Source organism: Chiloscyllium plagiosum, chromosome 38, assembly GCF_004010195.1.
Source record: "Chiloscyllium plagiosum isolate BGI_BamShark_2017 chromosome 38, ASM401019v2, whole genome shotgun sequence".
In the NCBI taxonomy this organism is placed as follows: Eukaryota; Metazoa; Chordata; class Chondrichthyes; order Orectolobiformes; family Hemiscylliidae; genus Chiloscyllium; species Chiloscyllium plagiosum.
The window spans coordinates 20,762,001-20,782,304 of NC_057747.1; the positions used below are offsets into that span (position 1 = coordinate 20,762,001).

The window sequence follows — 20,304 nt, forward strand, 5'->3', positions numbered from 1 at the left end:
GCTTAACTAATGTCCTGTACAGCCACAACATGACCTCTCAACTCCTATCTCAATACGCTGATCAATAAAGGCAAACATATCAAATGCCGTTTTCACTATCCTATCTACCTGCAACTCCACTTTCAAAGAACTATGAACCTGCACTCCAAGGTGTCTTTATTTGGCAACACTGCCCAGGACCTTACCATTAAGTGTATAAGTCCTGTCTTGATTTGCCTTTTCAAAATGCAGCATCTCACATTTATCTAAATTAAGCTCCATCTGTCATTCCTCAGTCTATTTGCCCACCTGATTAAGGTCCCTTTGTATCCTGAGGTAACCTCCTAGGCTGTCCACTACACCTCCAATTTTGGTGTCATCTGCAAACTTAATATCTATACCTCTTTTATTCATATACAAATGACCTGTATGTTTCAATAAGATCACCTCACATTCTTTTAAATTCCAAGAGGTAGAGTTCGCATCCATTTAGGCTTTGCTCATAAGACACTCTGTCCATACCAAGGATAATATCAGTGAATCTTTAGTGAACTGCGTCCAATTAAATGACTTGTTTCCTTAATTAATGGCACCAAAACTGTTCACAATATTCCAGATGTGATCTCACTAGCACCTTGCATAGTTGCAACAAGACATCCCTACTCTTATACTCCAATTCCATTTTAAATAATGCCAACATTCCACTGGCCTTTTGCTGCACCTGTGTCCAGGCTTTCTATATTTTATGCATCTAAGAGATCTCTAAGCCCCTTTGTGTTGCAGCTTTCTGCAGTTGTACTCCATTTAGATAATGCTATGTGCTTTTGTTCTCCCTTACAATATGAACAACTTCACATTTTCCCACATTCTATTCCATTTGCCAACTTTTTGGCCTGTTTCAACAGGATCCCAGCAAAAGCCCCTCACCAGCGGGGGCAATTTTCATGTTGCAAATTAGCCAGTGCAGAAAAACAGAGGTCTAAAGTGAATTGTTCTGCAGAAGTACAAGGAGCTAGAATCCAAGTGACAAGGGACATTCTGAACACTTGACAGTTCATCTGTACAGGCAGTTCAGAGAAGGTTCACTTGGCTGATTCCTGGAATGAAGGGGTTATCATAGACATTCAAGTTTGGGCCTGCACTCGTTTGAGTTTAGAAGAATGTGAGATGATTAAATTAGATTCCCTACAGTGTGAAAACAGGCCCTTCGGCCCAACAGGTCCACACCGTTCCTCCAAAGTGTAACCTACCCAAACTCCTTTTCCCTCTGAGTAATGCACCTAATTGCCAATTTAAGCATGGCCAATTCACCTGACCTGCACACCTTTGGACTGTGGGAGGAAACCAGAGGAAACCCACGCAAACACTGGGAGAATGTGCAAACTCCACACAGACAGTCACCCGAGGTTGGAATCGAACCCGGGACTCTCGTGCTGTGAGGCAACAGTGCTAACCACTAACCACTTGATCTTATTGAAACACAAGTCGCTGAGGTGGGGGATGGGGGGCTTGACTAGGAAGAAGCTGAGCTAGTGTTGCTCCTGATGGGGTCCGAGAACTATGGGGTACATTCAAAATTATGAGTCTTCCGTTTAAGATGAAGAAATTCCTTCTCTCAGTATTAATAATCCTTTGGAATTCTCTACCTCAGTGAGCAATGGAGGCTGAACCATTGATCATATTCTCAAGACTGTTAGACAGGTTTTTGAACAATGAGGGACTGTATGATTGTGTGGGGGAACAGGCAGCAAAATGGAATTAATGCTGTATCAGCCATCATTAATAAGAGGCTGAGTGGGCTCCTCCTGTTCCTAGTTCTTATGTTCTTATTTTTATAAAACACGTTGAAGTTGAAAACCCAGTGGCAGCTATTCTGAAGGTCCAAGCAATGTCCCTGGTTTGTGCTTCAGTTCAGGGTTTATCAACATGAAAAGTTGCTATTTAATCACTCTTTAACAATTGTTTACTATATTCCTATTATTTCAATCTGTTCTGAGTTAACCAGCTGTTTTCTTTTCTCTCATTACACCTGGGGTAATAACAGACTATCTTGCTCCTATTACACACATCACTTCACTTTCAGCTTTGTTAATCAACGACTGTGTTGCAGTAAAGCTGAATTAACAAAAGAAACATGTCTTCATACTCCACCCAACTTTAAACAGCTGCTGTAGTGTTTTCCACAGGGGATAACAGACAGATTAACAGCCTTCCAAATTCTCTGGCATTCTTTATGACAGGCTTTCACCCCTACTTCTTTTGACAATCTGTACTAACATTTACTTCTGCATGAGTTGGTGTAAAAATATAAAGTATGGGCGGCACGGTGGCACAGTGGTTAGCACTGCTGCCTCACAGCGCCAGAGACCCGGGTTCAGTTCCCGCCTCAGGCGACTGACTGTGTGGAGTTTGCACATTCTCCCCGTTTCTGCGTGGGTTTCCTCCAGGTGCTCCGGTTTCCTCCCACAGTCCAAAGATTTGCAGGTCAGGTGAATTGGCCATGCTAAATTGCCCGTAGTGTTAGGTAAGGGGTAAATGTAGGGGTATGGGTAGGTTGCGCTTCGGCGGGGCGGTGTGGACTTGTTGGGCCGAAGGGCCTGTTTCCACACTGTAAGTAATCTAATCTAATCTAATCTAATTTAATCTACAATTCTGTGAAACACATTCTGATGTTTGACTTTTTTGAAGGTGCTATATTAATGCATGTTGTTGTTGCTGCTGCTTCACATGAGATTAATGCGCAGGATTGGAATAAGCCCCTGTGATTATAATACTTAGTTAGAATGAGTTTTGTTTGTGGCATGACACTTGAAGAGGAGGAATTTGCAGGGCTCCTCGAGGATAGAGGAGGGAAAGTTGAGACAATTTAAATGATCTCTTTTGAAGAGCTGGCACAAATAAGACCGAAAACCAAATGTCCTTATTTCTGTGTGGTAAACTCATTGCTCATCAGAATGGCCCAGCTATTCTGAAAAAAGGCCAACAAATCCAGACATTCCCCTGCCTATCCCCTACAGTGCTATTTGAATTGGATCATTTATTCAACGGCCTTTGGGTCAGTGCACATAATGCTAAATATGTGGACTGTGAGTCATACTTTATAGAAGAAGCGATTTGTAATATTATTGTTAACAAGATCCTTGAGGGCTTCTCCTGCTCGTATCCACCTCTCGATATCCAACAACAAGATTTTCAGTTATTGGCCATTGATTATATGGCCATTGGCCATACTTCAGCTGATTTTTGCTGTCAATTCCTGATTAAAATTCTTGCCTCTGGCCCTAACTTGAATAGGCAATCCTTTAATGCAACTTGACATCCCTCTGTCAACCTTTTCTAAGGTTTTTGATTAATTGGATTACATCCAGTTCATATTCTAGTGTCCATCCTTCAGTGTGAAAAACCTGTGAAGCAGATTTTCTTCATTCCTGATCTGTAAGGAGTACATTAGGATGATTTGCAAGCGAAGTGGGATAATTTCCACCAGGACCCCCAGTGGGGTGCACTTTCACCCCCAGGACTGCAGTGGTTCAACGAGTCAGCTCCTCGCTGCCTTCTCCAGGGTAATTAGGGATGGCCCTAATAAATGCTGGCCCAGCCAGTGACACCGTCATCCCATTAACAAATAAAAGAAAGATGGTTGTCACCTCTCAGAGAGTTAGCTATGCTGTTGGTAGCTAATCAAAAGAAAGGAACAACAACAAAAAGCCTGTCATAGAATCCCTGCAGTGTGGAAGCAGGCCATTTAGCCTATCAAGTCCTCTGAAGAACATCCCACCCAGACCTTCTATCCTATCCCTGTAACCCTGCATTTTCCGTGGCTAATCCACCTAACCTGCATACCCCTGGAGACTGTGGGTAATTTAGCATGGCCAATCCGCCCTAACCTGCACATCTTTGGACTGTGGGAAGAAACCGAAGCGCGGAGAAAATACATGCAGACACAGGAGAATGTGTAAACTCCACACAGTCACCCACGGGTGGAATTGAATCTGGGTCCCTGGCGCTGTGAGGCAGCAGTGCTAACCAGTGAACCACTGTGCCATGTCTTTGTAGCAAGAGAGAACTTTTTAGCCTCAACCATGAATCAATCGAGACTTAGTCAGTACCCCTTTTGTCCTCAAGTTGTAAAGGTTGAGAATTCCAGACCTTATACCAATTTGACAGCCAAGGGTTAATTGTGGCTTTTAGTCACTTGTCTGAAAATTGCCTCTTGACTCATTATCAAAATTTGCCAGATAGCTGTCTGATGAAGCAATGTGAGCTTCAGAGCCAGCTGGTCATCTCAGTGTTGTGTATGGCCCAGACCAAACTCCCTCAAAATATATTAGGATGATAGCCTTGACCCTAAACTTTTTCTTATTTTAAAGGCAAGTCCCAGGCGTTGCATTCTGGACACAATTTGTTTGGTCAAACTACCAGTCTTGAAGCAAAACACACTTTATTTGTACACTAGTGGGCGGCACGGTGGCAGTGGGCGGCACGGTGGCACAGTGGTTAGCACTGCTGCCTCACAGCGCCAGAGACCTGGGTTCAGTTCCCGCCTCAGGCGACTGACTGTGTGGAGTTTGCACATTCTCCCCGTGTCTGCGTGGGTTTCCTCCGGGTGCTCCGGTTTCCTCTGGACTTGTTGGGCCGAAGGGCCTGTTTCCACACTGTAAGTAATCTAATCTAATCTAAAAACTATTGTTTAAAAAAAGGAAATTGGAATAACTTAACTCTACTGGAAAACTTAACAGAATAATAGATTATTTAATCACTAAACAGTAACTGTTCCAATACAGTAACATCCCATAAACACATCTTTGGCAAAGGCAAATTCAGTAAAACATATTGTCTCACATGCAATTCTCCAGTCTGTAGGAAAAACATCAAGAGAAAACTCTGAGAGAGAGTATCATGGAGAGAGGTACTGTAGCTTCCCAACCCAGCTTTAAAACCTCAGCAACTGCTGCTGAAAAATGAAAACTAAAAATCCTGGTCTTTGGGAGCTTGACCCCACCTATTCAGGCTGCGTCTATTGTTGCAATCTTTTATTTCAAAAAACAACCCAAGACCTCTCAACTGTTTATTGGCTCTGAGTAGACTGATTGACATCTCTGTCTCAACCTTTCTTCGTCAAATAAAACTAGGACAAAATACACCTCTTAAAGCCATTGTATCATCACAATAGTGCTATGGGAGCACTGTGCTGTTGAAACCATGTTTTTCCTCTTCTTTGGCTGGACATTGAAAAAAACCCTCAAAGAAGAGCTGAAGAGTCTTCCCCGGTGTCCTGGCCAGTATCTATTCTTCAAATAACCAATAAATGATTGTTATTATAATCCTGTTTGTGAGATCTTTCCGTGTGAAAATTGATTCCTGTCTATCCTATATTACAATGCTTAATTTCACAAAAAGAACTCAAAGCTATCCATCAGTTGGGAATTATGTCAAATGTCTCCAGGTCATGAAAGTCTTTGCCATTTTCTGATTTAAGGTTTTTCCAATGGAGACTTTCCAAAAAAGCTGCTGATGCTATTTCAGAGCAGGTTTGGAATAATCGCTGAGGGGAGTCTTGTGTGGAAATTATTAAATACCAACAGTTATCCCAACTATTTTGTAACTGAAATACAGATCCCTCAGTCCTGCTGTTATCATGGGTTCACTAATTCTCCCCTCCTGCAATTCCCCACTGATGGCACTGTCACAATTTAGACATTATATTTTGAGCAAATCTGATTACTTGTAATGATCAAAAATTGAAGAGTGATTAGGAGCTGAAATTGCACTGTATTGTAGCAGTTCCTTCCTAGGATAGGATACTAAACACCATATCTCCTGTAGATCATTGCCAGATTTTTGATTAATTAATGCTTCTTGGGGACATTTTATTATATTAAAGATTTATACATACCAAGTGACTGTAGTGGTTTCTGGTGGCCTTCCTCTATAGAAACAGTCAATGCTGATCAATCACCAACTGTCAAAGGTGTTGTGTCATTCTTTTGTTTGTCTGTTTATGGAATGTTGATGTTGTTGGCTTAGTCAGCATTTATTACCCATCCCTGATACACTGGCAGTTAAGAATCAACATGTCTTTGGAGTCACATATTGGCCTGACCAGATAAGGACAGCAGGTCTGCTTCCCTGAAGGATATTTAATGAACCTGGTGTGCACCAATCAAGAGTAGTTACAGGGTCGCCATGTAGACTCGATGGACCAAATGGCCTGCTTCCACATTATAGGGATTCTGTGATTTGTTTCTCCTTTCTGGGTTTGCTAGCTGCAATGTGCAGCAAATCAATCTGAAAATCTTGGATAATCCTGGCTGAAGAATATAGAGCAACTAGCACAGAGTCAGATTAGATTGAGCTCCTGATCCAAGGATTGAATCAGTAATCCAAACAGACTCTCCCTTCCTCTATGTCAGCCAACATCTTTCAGCGCTACAATTCTTGCTCTTTAAGAATTCAATGTAGAAATGATTAGCAAATCTCCCTCAGCACAAGCCTTTCAGTTTATTCAAAGTTATGTATGGTCTTGTTTTATTAGCTTAAATTCCATGCTTGTGTTTTGCTGTGTTCACTGCTTTTTTGTGCGGTTATTTTTTTAAACATGTATACATATATGTGTCTCTCTCTCTTTCCTCCACCCCCCCCCCCTCCCCTCCATCCCCCCTACATGTATTCAGCCACTGAAAGTCTGGAACTCATATGTACAGTGAATCACACAGATAATTCAGAGCTGTTCCTACCCACCTCTCCTCCTACGCAGTGTAAGTGAAGGCAAAGGTTTTTCTGAGTAGGGAATCAGTTTCAGTGCCTATTCTCATCAGAGATTAACTGGAGTGAATCATACCAAATCTTTGTTTCTGTGTATCCTGATACTTGCATAAAAAGAATTAGAAAATAGTGCATTTGCATATTAATTTACTCCACAGCTTCCTTTTAATAATTTCACTGTGCCAGAGAAAATTCTGATTGTCAACTTTTAATTTGCATTTGTTCATTACTCTTTAATTTGTTTCTTGATTGCCTAGGAAGCTGCTCTCAACTATCAGGTTTAATTTAAACACTGCTTTACAATTAATCACAGAAAATTATTCCAATGCTTACTTGAAGAGAGAACTCTATGCACTTCTTTGAAACAATCTTTGAGGCAGTCATATTGTTTCATATTTGGTGCCTGTGATAGAAAAGCAAATTACTTTGCATGCTGAGAGACTGGGGAGTGTCACGCTTCAGAGGGACTTGCGTATTCTTGTAAGTGAATCATAAAAAGTTAACATGTCTTAGGCAAAAGTTAGACTAGATTTTAATTCCAGATGTTATTGAGAAGGCAATGGTGAGATGCATTCTTAAACCACAGCAGTCTCATGTGGCTTAGATCCACCCACTATACTGTTAGGAGGAGAGTTCCAGGATTTTGACCAGGGACAACGAAGGAACAGTGATATAATTTCTAGTTATAGAGTCATAGAGATGTACAGCACGGAAACAAACCCTTTGGTCCAACTCATCCATGCTGATCTGATATCCTAAATTAATCTAGTCCCATTTGTGAGCATTTCGCTCCAGTCCTTCTAAACCCTTCCTATTCATATATCCATCCAGATGCCTTTTAAATGTTGTAATTGTACCAGCCTCCACCACCACCTTTTGGCAGCTCATTCCATACACGCACCAACCTCAATGTGAAAAGGTTGCCCCTTAGGTCCCTTTCAAGTCTTTCCCCCTCTCACTTTAAATCTCTGCCCTCTGGTTTTGCACTCCCCTACTCTGAGGAAAAGACCTTGGCTGTTCACCCTATGCATGATTTTATAAACTTCCACAAGGTCACTCCTCAGCCTCTGACACTCCAGGGAAAATAGCCTGTGCCTGTTCAGCCTCTCCCTATAGCTTTTGAGAAGGTACATGGCTTGGTGGGGAATTTGAAATAGATGGTGTTTTCATGTCACTGTTACATTTTTCTGTCAAGTCAGTAAAGGTCATGGCTTTAGAAAGTGCAATCATAGAATCATACAGTATGGAAACAGACCCTTCGGCCCAACTCATACGTGCCATCCAAACAGATCTAGTCCCATTTGCCAGTATTTGGCACATATCCCTCTTAACCCTTCCTGTTCATGTCCCCATCCAGATGCATTTTAAATGCTGTAATTGTAGCAGTCTCCACCACTTCCTCTGGCAGCTCATTCCATACACGCTCCACCCTCTGTGTAAAAATGTTGCCCCTCCAGTCCCTTTTAAATATTTCCCCTCTCACCTTAAACCTATAACAAGCCTTGGCGATTTGTTGATAGCATCTTACAAGTGGGAGTGGTGGGTGGGGTGGTGATATTTCCCCATTTCCAAAACAGTATTTGAGTGATTCTGGCCTCTTATTATTATATCTGCTGCCTTGCATTGGGCCAGCACACATTTCAAGCCCAGAACTATGGGCTAGTTCATGTTTCTGAGCCATCATCAGAGAATCACACAATTCAACAGCAGTTCCAAGCAATAAGAGTAGAAGATGAAAGGCATGTTAACCATCATCTTAAGAGAGAAATAAAAGGTTAAATGTTTCATGAAACTATTCTCCAGCTACATGTTGATCTAGGTTTATCCCTGTCCTTCATCTGCTCTTGCACCTGCTGTTTACTGCCAGCATTTCTGTTTCTTTGCTTCAATTTTCCAGGATTTATTTTTAAATAAATATACAAGAACATAGTGAGTCACCACAAAGTGTATTTATTCTTCAGTGTGGTTATTTGTTGAAAACAAGCTGCCACCTTTGGGACGTGTTTTCCCTCACCGGCAGGGTCTGTTTTCAGCCATTTTATAACAAGAGGATTTTATGACTTCTCAAATGCTGCTGCTTCCGATTCACCAACATAGCCATGGGATAGCCTCACTGTTTGGACTTGTGATTCTAAAGGGAGCAAACAATTGATTGAAGAGAAATGTAACAGTGAAACCTTTACTTCAAAGATTGTATTCACGAACTATAGGGAGAGGCTGGGGCTATATTCCCTGGAGTGTCAGGGGTTGAGAAGTGACCTTACAGAAGTTTATCAAATCATGAGGGGCATGGATAGGATGAATAGGCTATCTTTTCCCTGGGCTAGGGGAGTCCAAAACTAAAGGGCATAGGTTTAAGGTGAGAGGGGGAAAGACTTGAAAGGGACCTAATGGGCAACTTTTTCACATAGAGGGTGGTGTGTGTATGGAACCAGCTGCCAGAGGAGGTGGTGGAGGCTGGTACAATTAGAACATTTAAAAGCATCTGGATGGGTATATGAATAGGAAGGGTTTAGTGGGATGTGGGCCAAATGCTCGCAAATGCGACTAGATTAATTTAGGATATCTGGTCAGCATGGACAAAGTGGATCGAAGGGTCTCCGTGATCCTATGTCATGGAGCCTGGTTTGGACTAACTAGGAAAGTGCTTAACAGAGTAAATGCTGAGAGGATGTTCCCCGTCATGGCAGAATTCAGGATCAGAGGGGCATAACCTCAGAATAAAAGGGTGTTAACTTAAGCCTGAGCTGAGGTGGAATTTCTTCTCTGAGGATATAAAGTTCTGTGGAGCTCCTTGCCACTGAGAGCTTTGGGGTAGAGTCCTTGTGTATATTTAAGACTGAGAAAGATGGATTCTCGATCAGTCAGGGAATCGAGGTTGGGGGAAAGGGCGAGAATTGGGCTTAAGGAATGTTGGGTCACCTATGATCCTATTGAATGGCAGAGCAGGCTTGAGGGGATGAATGGCCTACTGCTGCTCCTACTTCTTATGGTCACCTGGCCTTGTCGCTGTTTATTAGATGTTTGTGCCATTTTTTAGCTTAGTGAAGCAGGTACTCATTTTCTTTTGTTTGGATGTGAGCAGCAATGGCGGGATCTCAGTTTATTGCTTACCTCTTTAGGAAGTCAGAATGAGATGTCATCTTGGAGTGTTGCAGTCGCTGTGTTGCAGATGCACCCAAAGTGCTGAGAGTTGGGGCAGTTCCAGGGTTGGTGAATGAATTGAAGATAAATGGGGTTGACGGGTCTGTAAACATAGCAGTGACACCGCAGTCCCATTCTGGGTCAGTGTACTGTGCTCAAAGCCCCTTTAAAATCCATGAGATATGGCGGAGGTCTTGTGGTGTCGTGGGTAGCATCCCGGCCTCTGAGCCAGGAGCATAGTTGAAATAGTTGAATATCAACCTGTAATTTCTTCTGACAAACCTTAATGCCAAGAAGTAAGAGGTTCTTCCTCAACCATATGATGGAAGGAAATTTGCTGACACTTTTCTTGTCCTTATGCACAGCTGCAGACTACAACATGCACATTAAAAAAAAGTATGTCACTACAATAACTTGGACATGCCACTAACATAAAGTCATGTCATACCTCTTCACGACCGTAGGAAATAGATTTGTTCACCAAGGAGCTATTATGTGCAGAAAAATCTCGCCAGCGCAGCAGCTATAGCTGTAGCTGAGTGAAGTAGGGTGACGGTTAAGGAAGAACAGAACTATGTTTCAGTTCAATTGTTAAAATCCAAATGAAACTCATTGACTCATAAGTCGAACATAAAGAGTTATTCCCTTTAGCTACTTTGATCTTGCTGCTTGTTCATACCCCATTACCATCCTCGGCCTCCACCATTGCCACAATGATTCAAACTGCAAACTGGAGGAACAACACCTCATCTTCCACCGGGACAGCCTTCAGCCCAGAGGACTCAACATTGAGTTCTCCAAGTTCAAATTACCTCCCTTCCCATCCCTCGACTTCCTCCCAGACCCTCCCCCTTCCTTCCATTCCTCCTAGCCACCTACCAGATTCACTCCTCCCATTGACCATCCAGGTCATACCCTCTACCTGTCTTCACCTATCCCCAGCTCACCACCCTGCATCCCCCCACCCCTTTTGTCTGCAGTGCCACTTATACTCACCCCCAGTCCTGAAGAAGGGTTACACTCAAAACCTTGACTTCTTCACCTCCTGATGCTGCCTGGCTTGCTGTGTTCTAGCCTTCTGCTCATCTATCTTGGATTCCAGCATCTGCAGCTTTTCTGTCTCTTTTCATATCTCTTAAACAGTGGATTTGCAGAGAAATCTCTCAACTAGTGATTAATCTTTGAAAGTATGTTCAGACCTGGTGGCAGATTAACAGGACATTGGGTGACATGATGGTTCACTGCGCCAGGGGCCTGGGTTCGATTCCACCCTAACCCCAACCCTGGACAACTGTTGTGGGGAGTCTGTATATTCTCCCCATGTCTGCGTGGGTTTCCTCCAGGTTCTCCGGTTTCTTCCCACAGTCCAAAGATGTGCAGGTTAGGTGGTTTGGCCATGCAAAAATACCCATAGTGTCCAGGGGCATTCAAACTAGGTGGATTGGTCATGGGAAATGTGGGGTTACAGGGATAGGGGAGTAGAATGCTCTTCAGAGGGTCAGTTTTGACCCGATAGCCTGAATGTCCTGCTTCCGTCTGTAGGGATTCTGTGATGTCTCTACATGATAATACAATAATTACTCAGGAGAGTGAGGCTTTTTGGCTAATTTTAATTCATCCTGCTAAAAGCATTCAAACATCTCTTAAGGTATTAAAGAGGAATAGTGCAGACTGAAAGAAATGGTTTCTGCCAGTTGTAGGCAATTGAATGTAATAAGTATATTAGGGCTTGCAGAAATGAAGTCAGAAATAAGTACTTCACATCAAAGCAGCTCTCTTTCACAAACAGTAGTTAATGCGAAAACAAATACAGAAAATGCAGGAGAAACTCAACAAGTTGGATAGCATCAGACCGACTGAGTTTTTCTGTCATTTTCTGTATAAGTTTCAGATTTCCAGCAGAATTTTTCTTTTATTCAAGCAGTTAATGCTAAGTCTGTTGTTAATTTTCCTTCTGATATTGGTAAATCTCTGTTATCCAAAAAGATATTGGGCAGAGTATTTGAGATAGATAGCAAGAAACCAGCCTGAGGGTCTAATTTATCTACTGCTATTGGGCAGAGTATTTGAGATAGATAGCAAGAAACCAGCCTGAGGGTCTAATTTATCTACTGCTATTCCCATGACTTGTGCCTGCCGCATTGCAAAGTTTCATTCCCAAGTTATCCCCCAGTTATCCCATTAGGCGATCTCTTCCAAGCACGTTGACTGCTCATTTTAAGAAAAAAAACATTCCTGAAGTCATCCACAAATTTCTCTCCTCATCTTATTTAATTAAGGAAATGGACCTTTGAAACTGTGGATGCAAGAGCAGGTGGGATGCTGAGAGTTCTTTAATTCACTTCCCAATTCCTCAAAACCTGCCTGCCATCTACAAGGCAGAAGTCAGGAGTGCAATGGATAGTCTCCACTTCACTGGATGAGTGAAACTTCAACAACAGAAGTTCACTACTGTTCAGGACAAAGCAACTTGCTTGATTCGCACCAAATTCACCACCTTAAACATTCACTCCCTCCACTGTTTATGCACAGTGGCAGTAGTATGCATCAAATACAGTTTATACTGCCCCTTCTGACAACATGGGATGGACAAGTGCAGCAGATATATGGGAACCCCACCACTTTCAAGTTCCCTTGCAAGCCACCCACAATCCTGACTCGTAAATTGTTGTGATTGGACCAATGGCTAAGTGGATCTCATTGACTATGAGTTTTATGATTGGGGTTGTTAACCTGGGCCAATCAGGGAGCCCTAGCTGACCGATATAAATAGGAGATTCAGAAGGTCTCCTCAATCTAGGGACTGGCTCTGATCTGGCTGGTTACAGCCCATGTACAGTGCACATGTAAAGAAAGGATGACTTGGTGACAGGATACTAGCATCCGTGCAGTTATTTCAGAACTATATCACTGTACCTCCAGTATTGCTGGGTCGAAATACTGAAACTCGCACCCACCTAACTATGCCAAGTTGACTAGACTGGTTCAAGAACTCACCACCACCTTCTGCAGGGCTACTAGGGATGGGCAACAAATATTGGCCCACATCCTATGCCTGAATTTTATAACACAGAATTTACAGGGTAGACCATCTCTGTGCTGTTGACCATCTCCTGTACCTCCAACAAATCACTGCTTAGACACGATTTGGAGGTGCCGGTGTTGGACTGGGTATAAGTAGTTAAAAATCACACAACACCAGGTTATAGTCCACCAGATTTAATTGGAAGCACTAGCTTTCGGAGGCCGCTCCTTCATCAGGTGGTGTGGGAGCAACCCACAATGATGAGGGAGCAGCGCTCTGAAAGCTAGTGCTTCCAATTAAACCTGTTGGACTATAACCTGGTGTTGTGTGATTTTTAGCTACTTAGACACAGTATTCTTTCAAAAAGTTGAAATAGTTTCGAGTTGCCAACATGACATATCCAGGAATTAAAGGTTAACTTTTTTGGTGCTACAGAACATTCATGAGAAAAGAAATCACAGATGGATTTGTGTTCACTTTTTTGACCATTTTCCTTTGATTAGTTATAAAATAATAGAGGTGGTGGGATAAATGGCTTTGTTTGACCGGCCGGGAAGCTTGAGTTTGAAGGCCAGGATGTTGTGATTCCTATTAATATGACCGGCTAAAGTTGATAACGCTCAGTAGCACATAAGATCTGATTATTTTCTCAACAGGCACCCCAGCAATAATCAATGAAGGAGACCAATGAATCATGTAGGAACGCCAAACTGTCACCGTTGATGAATGTAGCAGGGTTACTTTACAGTACAGTACTTTACTGCTCAATCAGTGAGTCCACAGTCACAGTTGGTGGCCCATTCCCAACGGGAGCTGATATGAAGGGGGGGTGACTCACTCTACAGCAGGAGTGCCTGACTGTACTGAGCACAAGAGGCAGGAACCTTCCTTCAACACGTGCCTGAGGAAGGAGTTCACAGCCACATATGAACACAAACTGGGTTACGGAGGGGGTTGGGGGGGAGAGAGGTAGCACCGTGATCTACCAAGCACATATGAAGTGAGTCCCCTTCACCATCAGCAATAAAAGCAGCTTGTTCAAGCGATCATTCCTCATTACGCCTTGTGTCAACATGAGGTGAATCTTGGGGGAATTCAACTGAATATAAGAGGAGCTCTTATTTTTTATTTACTGTGCAGTGGAAGCTTCACCCTGAATCACAGATGCTCTGAGCTGTAGTAGCTTTCATCCCCTCTTTGCACTCCTTCCTTCACCCCTGTGGTCACTAAGTAAATGTCAGGTGAGTCTGGTTTTTTGCTAAGTACCATATACTTGCGTGAGCAGCTATTGAACTGAGACAAGGTGACCTGGAAAGTAAGTATGTACGCAATTGCCTCCTTTGTATTAGTGCTACCACGTTTGAAATCTCCTTTTGATGGCAGGTTCAGACTGGTGTTTTAAAGGTGCTAACTATCCTCTCAAGCCAATGCAGATTAGCAGATTCTGCCTTTGAGAAAGGGAGCTGATGTTACACACTATGTGTTTGCTGGGTGAAATAGTTCGTTTACCTGTGTGTTGCTTACAGACTTAACCAATACATTTGAGTGCGCTGGATTATTGTCTCAGAATAGAAGCATGTTAACAAAGCCTGCCAAGGAGAGATGTTAAGGATTATGTAGAAATGTGCCTCAGGAATAAGGTGCTTTATTCAGATAAGTGTCCCTAACAGTAGTTTTACTTTACACAGAAACTGCTTGGAAATCAACTTGCTGCTGATACATTACTGAATCATGTTTAATTTTTCTCTCCATATTCCTGCACCTTCCAGCACGCAAGCAGGATATCATCAAGATCACAGAACAGCTCATCGAAGCAATCAACAATGGAGATTTTGAAGCTTACACGTAAGTTCAGGGAAGCAGAACAGACCCTAGCCTTTACAGTTGGCTTTCTGAGGGAACTGGGATCACCAGTTGGGTGCTGGATGGAGTGGGGTGGACATTGGGTTATAATGTTGCTGCTTTTTGTATTATTATTTGTTGGGAATTGGGCATCGCTGTCTAGGCCAACATTCATTGCCCGTTTCCAATTGCCCAGAGAGCTATTAAGAATCAAACCTGAATCCTAACCCTATCGCATTCCTGGGATCTGGAGTCACATGTATGTCAAACTGAGTAAGGACAGTAGATGTTCTTCCTTAAAATGTGTTAGTGAACCCTATGGGCATTTACAACAAATGACAATAGTTACACAGGCAACATAAAGTTGCTTTTAATTCGCGTGTTGTATTGGTTTTAAATTTCATTGTCAGCCATGCTGGGTTTTGGACCAGTTACTTGCAGAACTTTATCCCAGGGATCTGGATTACTAGACCTGTGACGTTGCCAAGATGCCAACATCTTCCCATGGGCTTGTGTGCCAATATGGACAGGTACTTTAATGTTTGATGGATTGTGGGGTTAGCAGAGAAACCCATAGGCAACTTCAGATCAAGCAAACCTTTGGAGTACATTATCCTCTTTTATGGCGTCAAATTGTATTTTGTCACCTCAACCTCAAGCTGAGAATTCAAAAAGGAATTGATTGTAACTACACAATTAAGAAAATCGAGGGTGGTGCAGTATTTTAGTCACCAGTTACTGAGAAGCCCCAATAGAATTCCTGAGGAGCCAGCCAGAGACTGAACTGACATTGAATCCATCTCTGGGGTTGTATCTTCTTTATCTTTGCAATTCACTGACTGAGATTCATTTCAATTTCATTGTGGTCAGTCCAGCTTGATGAACTGCTTTGCTGTAATGGACTATGCAGTGGTAGGAGATATTTTGCCAAAATGCTTGATTTTTTAGTGGAGCAAAGCTCATAATGGGTGAGAAACAAAATAGTTGGAGGCACACTGAAGAGGACACCTGTGAACGGGTGTGGGTGATTAAATAGGACTTTTGGTTATTGATGAAATACAAGGAAGGCATCAATGGAGTAAAGGAACTTCAAAAATATATGCGAGACTCTTTCCTCAAGTGACATGATTGACCTACAGGAGAGGAAGGTGCTGCTAGAATTGATGATGGATAACAATAGAGTTAAATGCAGCTTGTCAAGAGTGATCATAATGTGGTGGGTTAGAAATTGCAAATTAAGAGGCAAAATGTTACTCAAAGTGAAGGCATCAGATTGAATTTGGGGAAATTTTGGAAAAGCAGTGTGGCGGCACGGTGGCTCAGTGGTTAGCAGTGAGCCAGGGACCTGGGTTCAATTCCCACCTCGGGCAACTGTCTGTGTGAGTTTGCACATTCTCCCCGTGTCTGCGTGGGTTTCCTCCGGGTGCTCCAGTTTCCTCCCACAGTCCAAAGACATGCAGGTAAGATGACTTGGCCATGCTAAATTGCCCGTAGTGTTAGGTGCATTAGTCAGGGGTGAATGGATCTGGGTGGGTTGCTCTTTGGAGGGTCGGTGTGGACTTGTTAGGCCGAAGGGCCTGTTTCCACACTGTAGGGAATCTAATCTTGACTCACTGTTGGAATACAAAAGCAGGAATTAACACACAGGATTGGTCAAAGGTATAGAATTAGGGAAGGATATGAATAAATCTCACACTGACAAGAAAGGAGGAAACATAAATACCAAAGTCTCTGTGTTGATGGTGTTACAATGCAATGTCTCATAGGATTCTGTTCTTGCTGTTGTTCACTTATTTGGACTGAAGGAGTGATGTACAAATGAGTGCAGAATGTTCAAGTAGGAGACATGGCTGGTTTGTGATGCAGAGGGACACCAACAGCGCAGATTCAATTCCCGCACCGGCTGAGGTTACCATGAAGGATTCTCCTTCTTAACCTCACCTCTCGCCTGAGGCATGGTGACTCTCAGGTAAAACCACCACATGTCGTGTGTGTGTCTCTCTCTCTTTCTCTAATGAGAGAGCAGCCCCATGGTCCTCTGGGATGTCTCAGTCCCCATGGTGACTTTACCTTGTTGATCGTAAATAACCCTGAGCAGCTAAACAAATTGCTAGGGCTTGCTACTTCCTTTCATTTATAAAAACAACTATGCAAAGTTGCTTTTTTGAGCTCTCAACAATTCAGGTGATCTAAAAATATATATATTATATATATCTCATTGGCTTACAGAGCAGTGTGATGCTGACAGCGCGGGTTCAATTACCATCACTGGTTTGAGGTTACCATGAAGGACTCTCCTTCTCAACCTCTTCCCTCATCTGAGGTCTGGTGGTCCTCAGGTTAAATCACCTCCAGTTGCCCTCTCTCTCTAATGAGAGAGCAGCCAGTATGGTCTGGTCAGACTATGCACTCACAACAACAACGTAATATATATATTTACACATACACACAACATTTTTTTACTTTCACAGACAGCATATCCCACTTCTGTACAAAACACAGTCATGTTCACCAGTTAAGACAGAGGGGTTCAAAGCAAAAACTGAACATAAACAACTCTCCGTTTAACAGAAGAGTTGGCCACAGCATCTGCACCTTGCCCTGTGTTAAAAGTAAAATGCACAATGTTCTAAAACTACGCATCAAGCTCAGATATTTGCTAATGAATCTATTTAGAGATGTTATTGCACACATCTGGTGGGACCTTAAACCTGGGTCTCCTCATCCAGAGGTAAGGACGTTACCACTACATGCTCTGTACACATCAATCTTACAGAAACTCCATTAATCAGAAGCTGCATTTCTTGAATTAACATCAAAATTAGTGGATATTTTTGCAGGACATGCAAGTTAGTATCCATATGTAATCTAGAAACCGCGTAACTGAACAAACACATGGAAACTCTGGTTGTCTCATTTTAAAGACGGTCTCACAAACTGAGTGAGTCATGTTAAAGGTATTCGCTGTCCAATCAATTATTAATCTGAAAGTGAAAATACAACAGGATAAGAGCTGAAATGAAAGTATTTCTGTGGGTGTGTGGCAGAAGGGATGGATTAAAACCATTCCTCATAAATGAAAAAATAATCAGACACAATGTGATTGTCAACTCAGTGCTAGTTAGGAGGGTTTATTGGTATTTGTAAGACACCAATTTGGGAATAATGGTAATTAACATGTGGGAGGCTGGGGCACACTTTGTGCTATGTGAGCGTCCCCAGTAGCCCACCAGTGTTTAAGAGTCTGGTGTTCCCAGCCTACACTCTATAAACATTGGCTTGCTTCCAACAACTTAGGAAAATAACTTTAATTTAAAGTCAAGCTGGCACTTGGTCCTGCCTTGCCAATTCTGAGTGGTGTCTTGGTATTAAGGCCCACTCTTCTGGAACTATACATGAAATTTCACATCCAAACCAGGCATCTTTGATTGCAATCCCTTTATTACCCTATCTTAACAGCTCAAATATTAATTCATCAATAAACATGACAATAATTATATCTGCAAAGTTAAAAATGCCTTTAAGAAGGTTGTGATTCGGTAACCTGGTATTGTGTGATTTTTAACTTTTTAAGAAGGTTGTCAGTGGAAAATAAACTGAATATTCAAGACTTCCTAATAGTTGAATGGGAAATTCTTTGGCAGAGTGAGGGTGAGGGTAACAGATAATTCAGCAGTGGACAATGTAAAGTCACCTTAGACCTACCTGGCCATGGACTGCTCTCTCATTCAAGAGAAACGACTGGTGGTGGTTTAACCTGAGGGTGGTTTAACCTGAGCCTCAGACCAGAGGTTGAGAAGGTGAGTCCTTCATAGAAACTCGGGGAGGCAATGGCTCAGTGATATAGTTGCTGGACAATTAATCCAGAGACCCAGGTGAGGTTCTGGGGAGCTGCGTTTGAATCCGGCCATGACAGATGGTGGAATTTGTATTCAATAAAAATATAGAATTAAGAGTCTAATGATAATCCTAAAACTGTTGTCGATTATCGGGAAAACCTGCAGGTGCAGGAGATCTTAAAGCTCATAATGATAAATAAATCCACAGGACCTGATCAGATGCTTTCCAGAACTTTGTGGACTCCTTGAAAGTGGAGTCGCAGGTAGAGAGGGTGGTGAAGAAATTATTTGGCATGCTTGCCTTCATTGGTCAGAACATTGAATATAGGGGTTGGGATGTCACATTGCAGCTATATAGCACATCTGTGAGACTATTTTTGGAGTACTGTGTACAATTCTGATCAACCTTCTTTATGAAGGATGTTGTTAAACTTGAGCGGGTGCAGAAAGCTTTACAAAGATGTCACTTGGACTGGGGAGTTTGAGCTGTAGGGGGAGGCTAAATAGTCTGGGGCTTTTTTTCCCTGGAGCACCAGAGGCTGAGGGATGATTTTATAGAGGTTTATAAAATCATGAGGGATCTGGTTAGAGTAAATAGCTGAAGTCTTTTTCTTGGGGTGGGGTGAGTCCAAGACTAGAGGACATAGGTTTAAGGTGAGAGGGGAAAGATTTATAAAGGACCGGAGGGGTCAATCTTTCATGCAGAGGAATGTGCATCTTTGGAACGAGCTGCCAGAGGAAGTGGTGGAGGCTGGTACAGTTACAGCATTTAAAAAGCATCTGGATGGGTATGTGAACAGGAAGGGTTTGGAGGGATATGGGCCAAATGCTGGCAAATGGGACAAGGTCAGATTGGGATATCTGATAGGCATGGATAAGTTGGACTGAAGGGTCTGTTTCTGTGCTATATAACTCTATGCCCTTTAGGGAAGGAAACTATTGACCTTACCTGGTCTGGTCTACATGTGACTCCAGACCCACAGCAATGTGGTTAGCTCTTAGGGATGGGCAATAAATGCTGACCTAACCCGTGACATTCCCTGAATGAATAAAAGAACATTTTTAAAACCCCAGGCATTTCTGGAATTTAACCTGCAAAGTGTCATCACTCTGTATCACAAACCAGCCATCCAGCCAACTGAGTTACCCAACCAGGTACAAAGAACACTGCCCAAGACAAGCAGTGACCATGCAGTGACCCCTCCTGAATATTGTGTGTGCCTATGACAGATTTGGGTTCAATTCAGTTTAGCTACATTCTGCCCTGTCCCTGCTCTCTCACCCACAGAAACCGACCCTTGCTAATTGGGCATTCTGAATGAACAGAGCAGTGTATTCCAGGCTGTACACCTTAGGAAGGATACACTGGTCTTTTGTAGGGAGTGCAAATCAGATTTACAGTAATCTCTGGGACACCCGAACCAACCAATCCCACCGCCCGGTGGCCGAACATTTCAACTCTCCCTCCCACTCCACAAAGGACATGCAGGTCCTGGGCCTCCTCCATCGCAACTCCATAACCACCGATGCCTGGAGAAAGAACCTCACCTCCCGCCTCAGGATCCTCTAACCCCATGGCATCAATATGCATTTCACCAGTTTCCTTATTTCCCTTCCCCCCACCTTATCCCAGTTCCAACCTTCCAGCTCAGTACCACCCTCATGACCTGTCCTACCTGTCCATATTCCTTGCCACCTATCTGCTCCACA

At 42.8% G+C, this 20,304-nt stretch overlaps 1 protein-coding gene across 9 annotated transcripts in view; it reads left to right on the top strand.

Moving 5' to 3' along the window:
- The window catches only part of camk2g2 (calcium/calmodulin-dependent protein kinase (CaM kinase) II gamma 2), a 359,232-nt gene that overhangs the window by 324,127 nt on the left and 14,801 nt on the right, over positions 1–20,304 (top strand). For 5 of the 9 annotated variants that reach the window (XM_043679064.1, XM_043679069.1, XM_043679065.1 and 2 more), the window contains 2 exons: positions 6,654–6,737; positions 14,683–14,758. In XM_043679064.1, coding sequence (XP_043534999.1) covers positions 6,654–6,737; positions 14,683–14,758 — 160 coding nt within the window. The remainder of the gene's footprint in view (positions 1–6,653; positions 6,738–14,682; positions 14,759–20,304) is intronic. The other 4 variants (XM_043679070.1, XM_043679071.1, XM_043679072.1 and 1 more) reach the window with 1 other exon arrangement.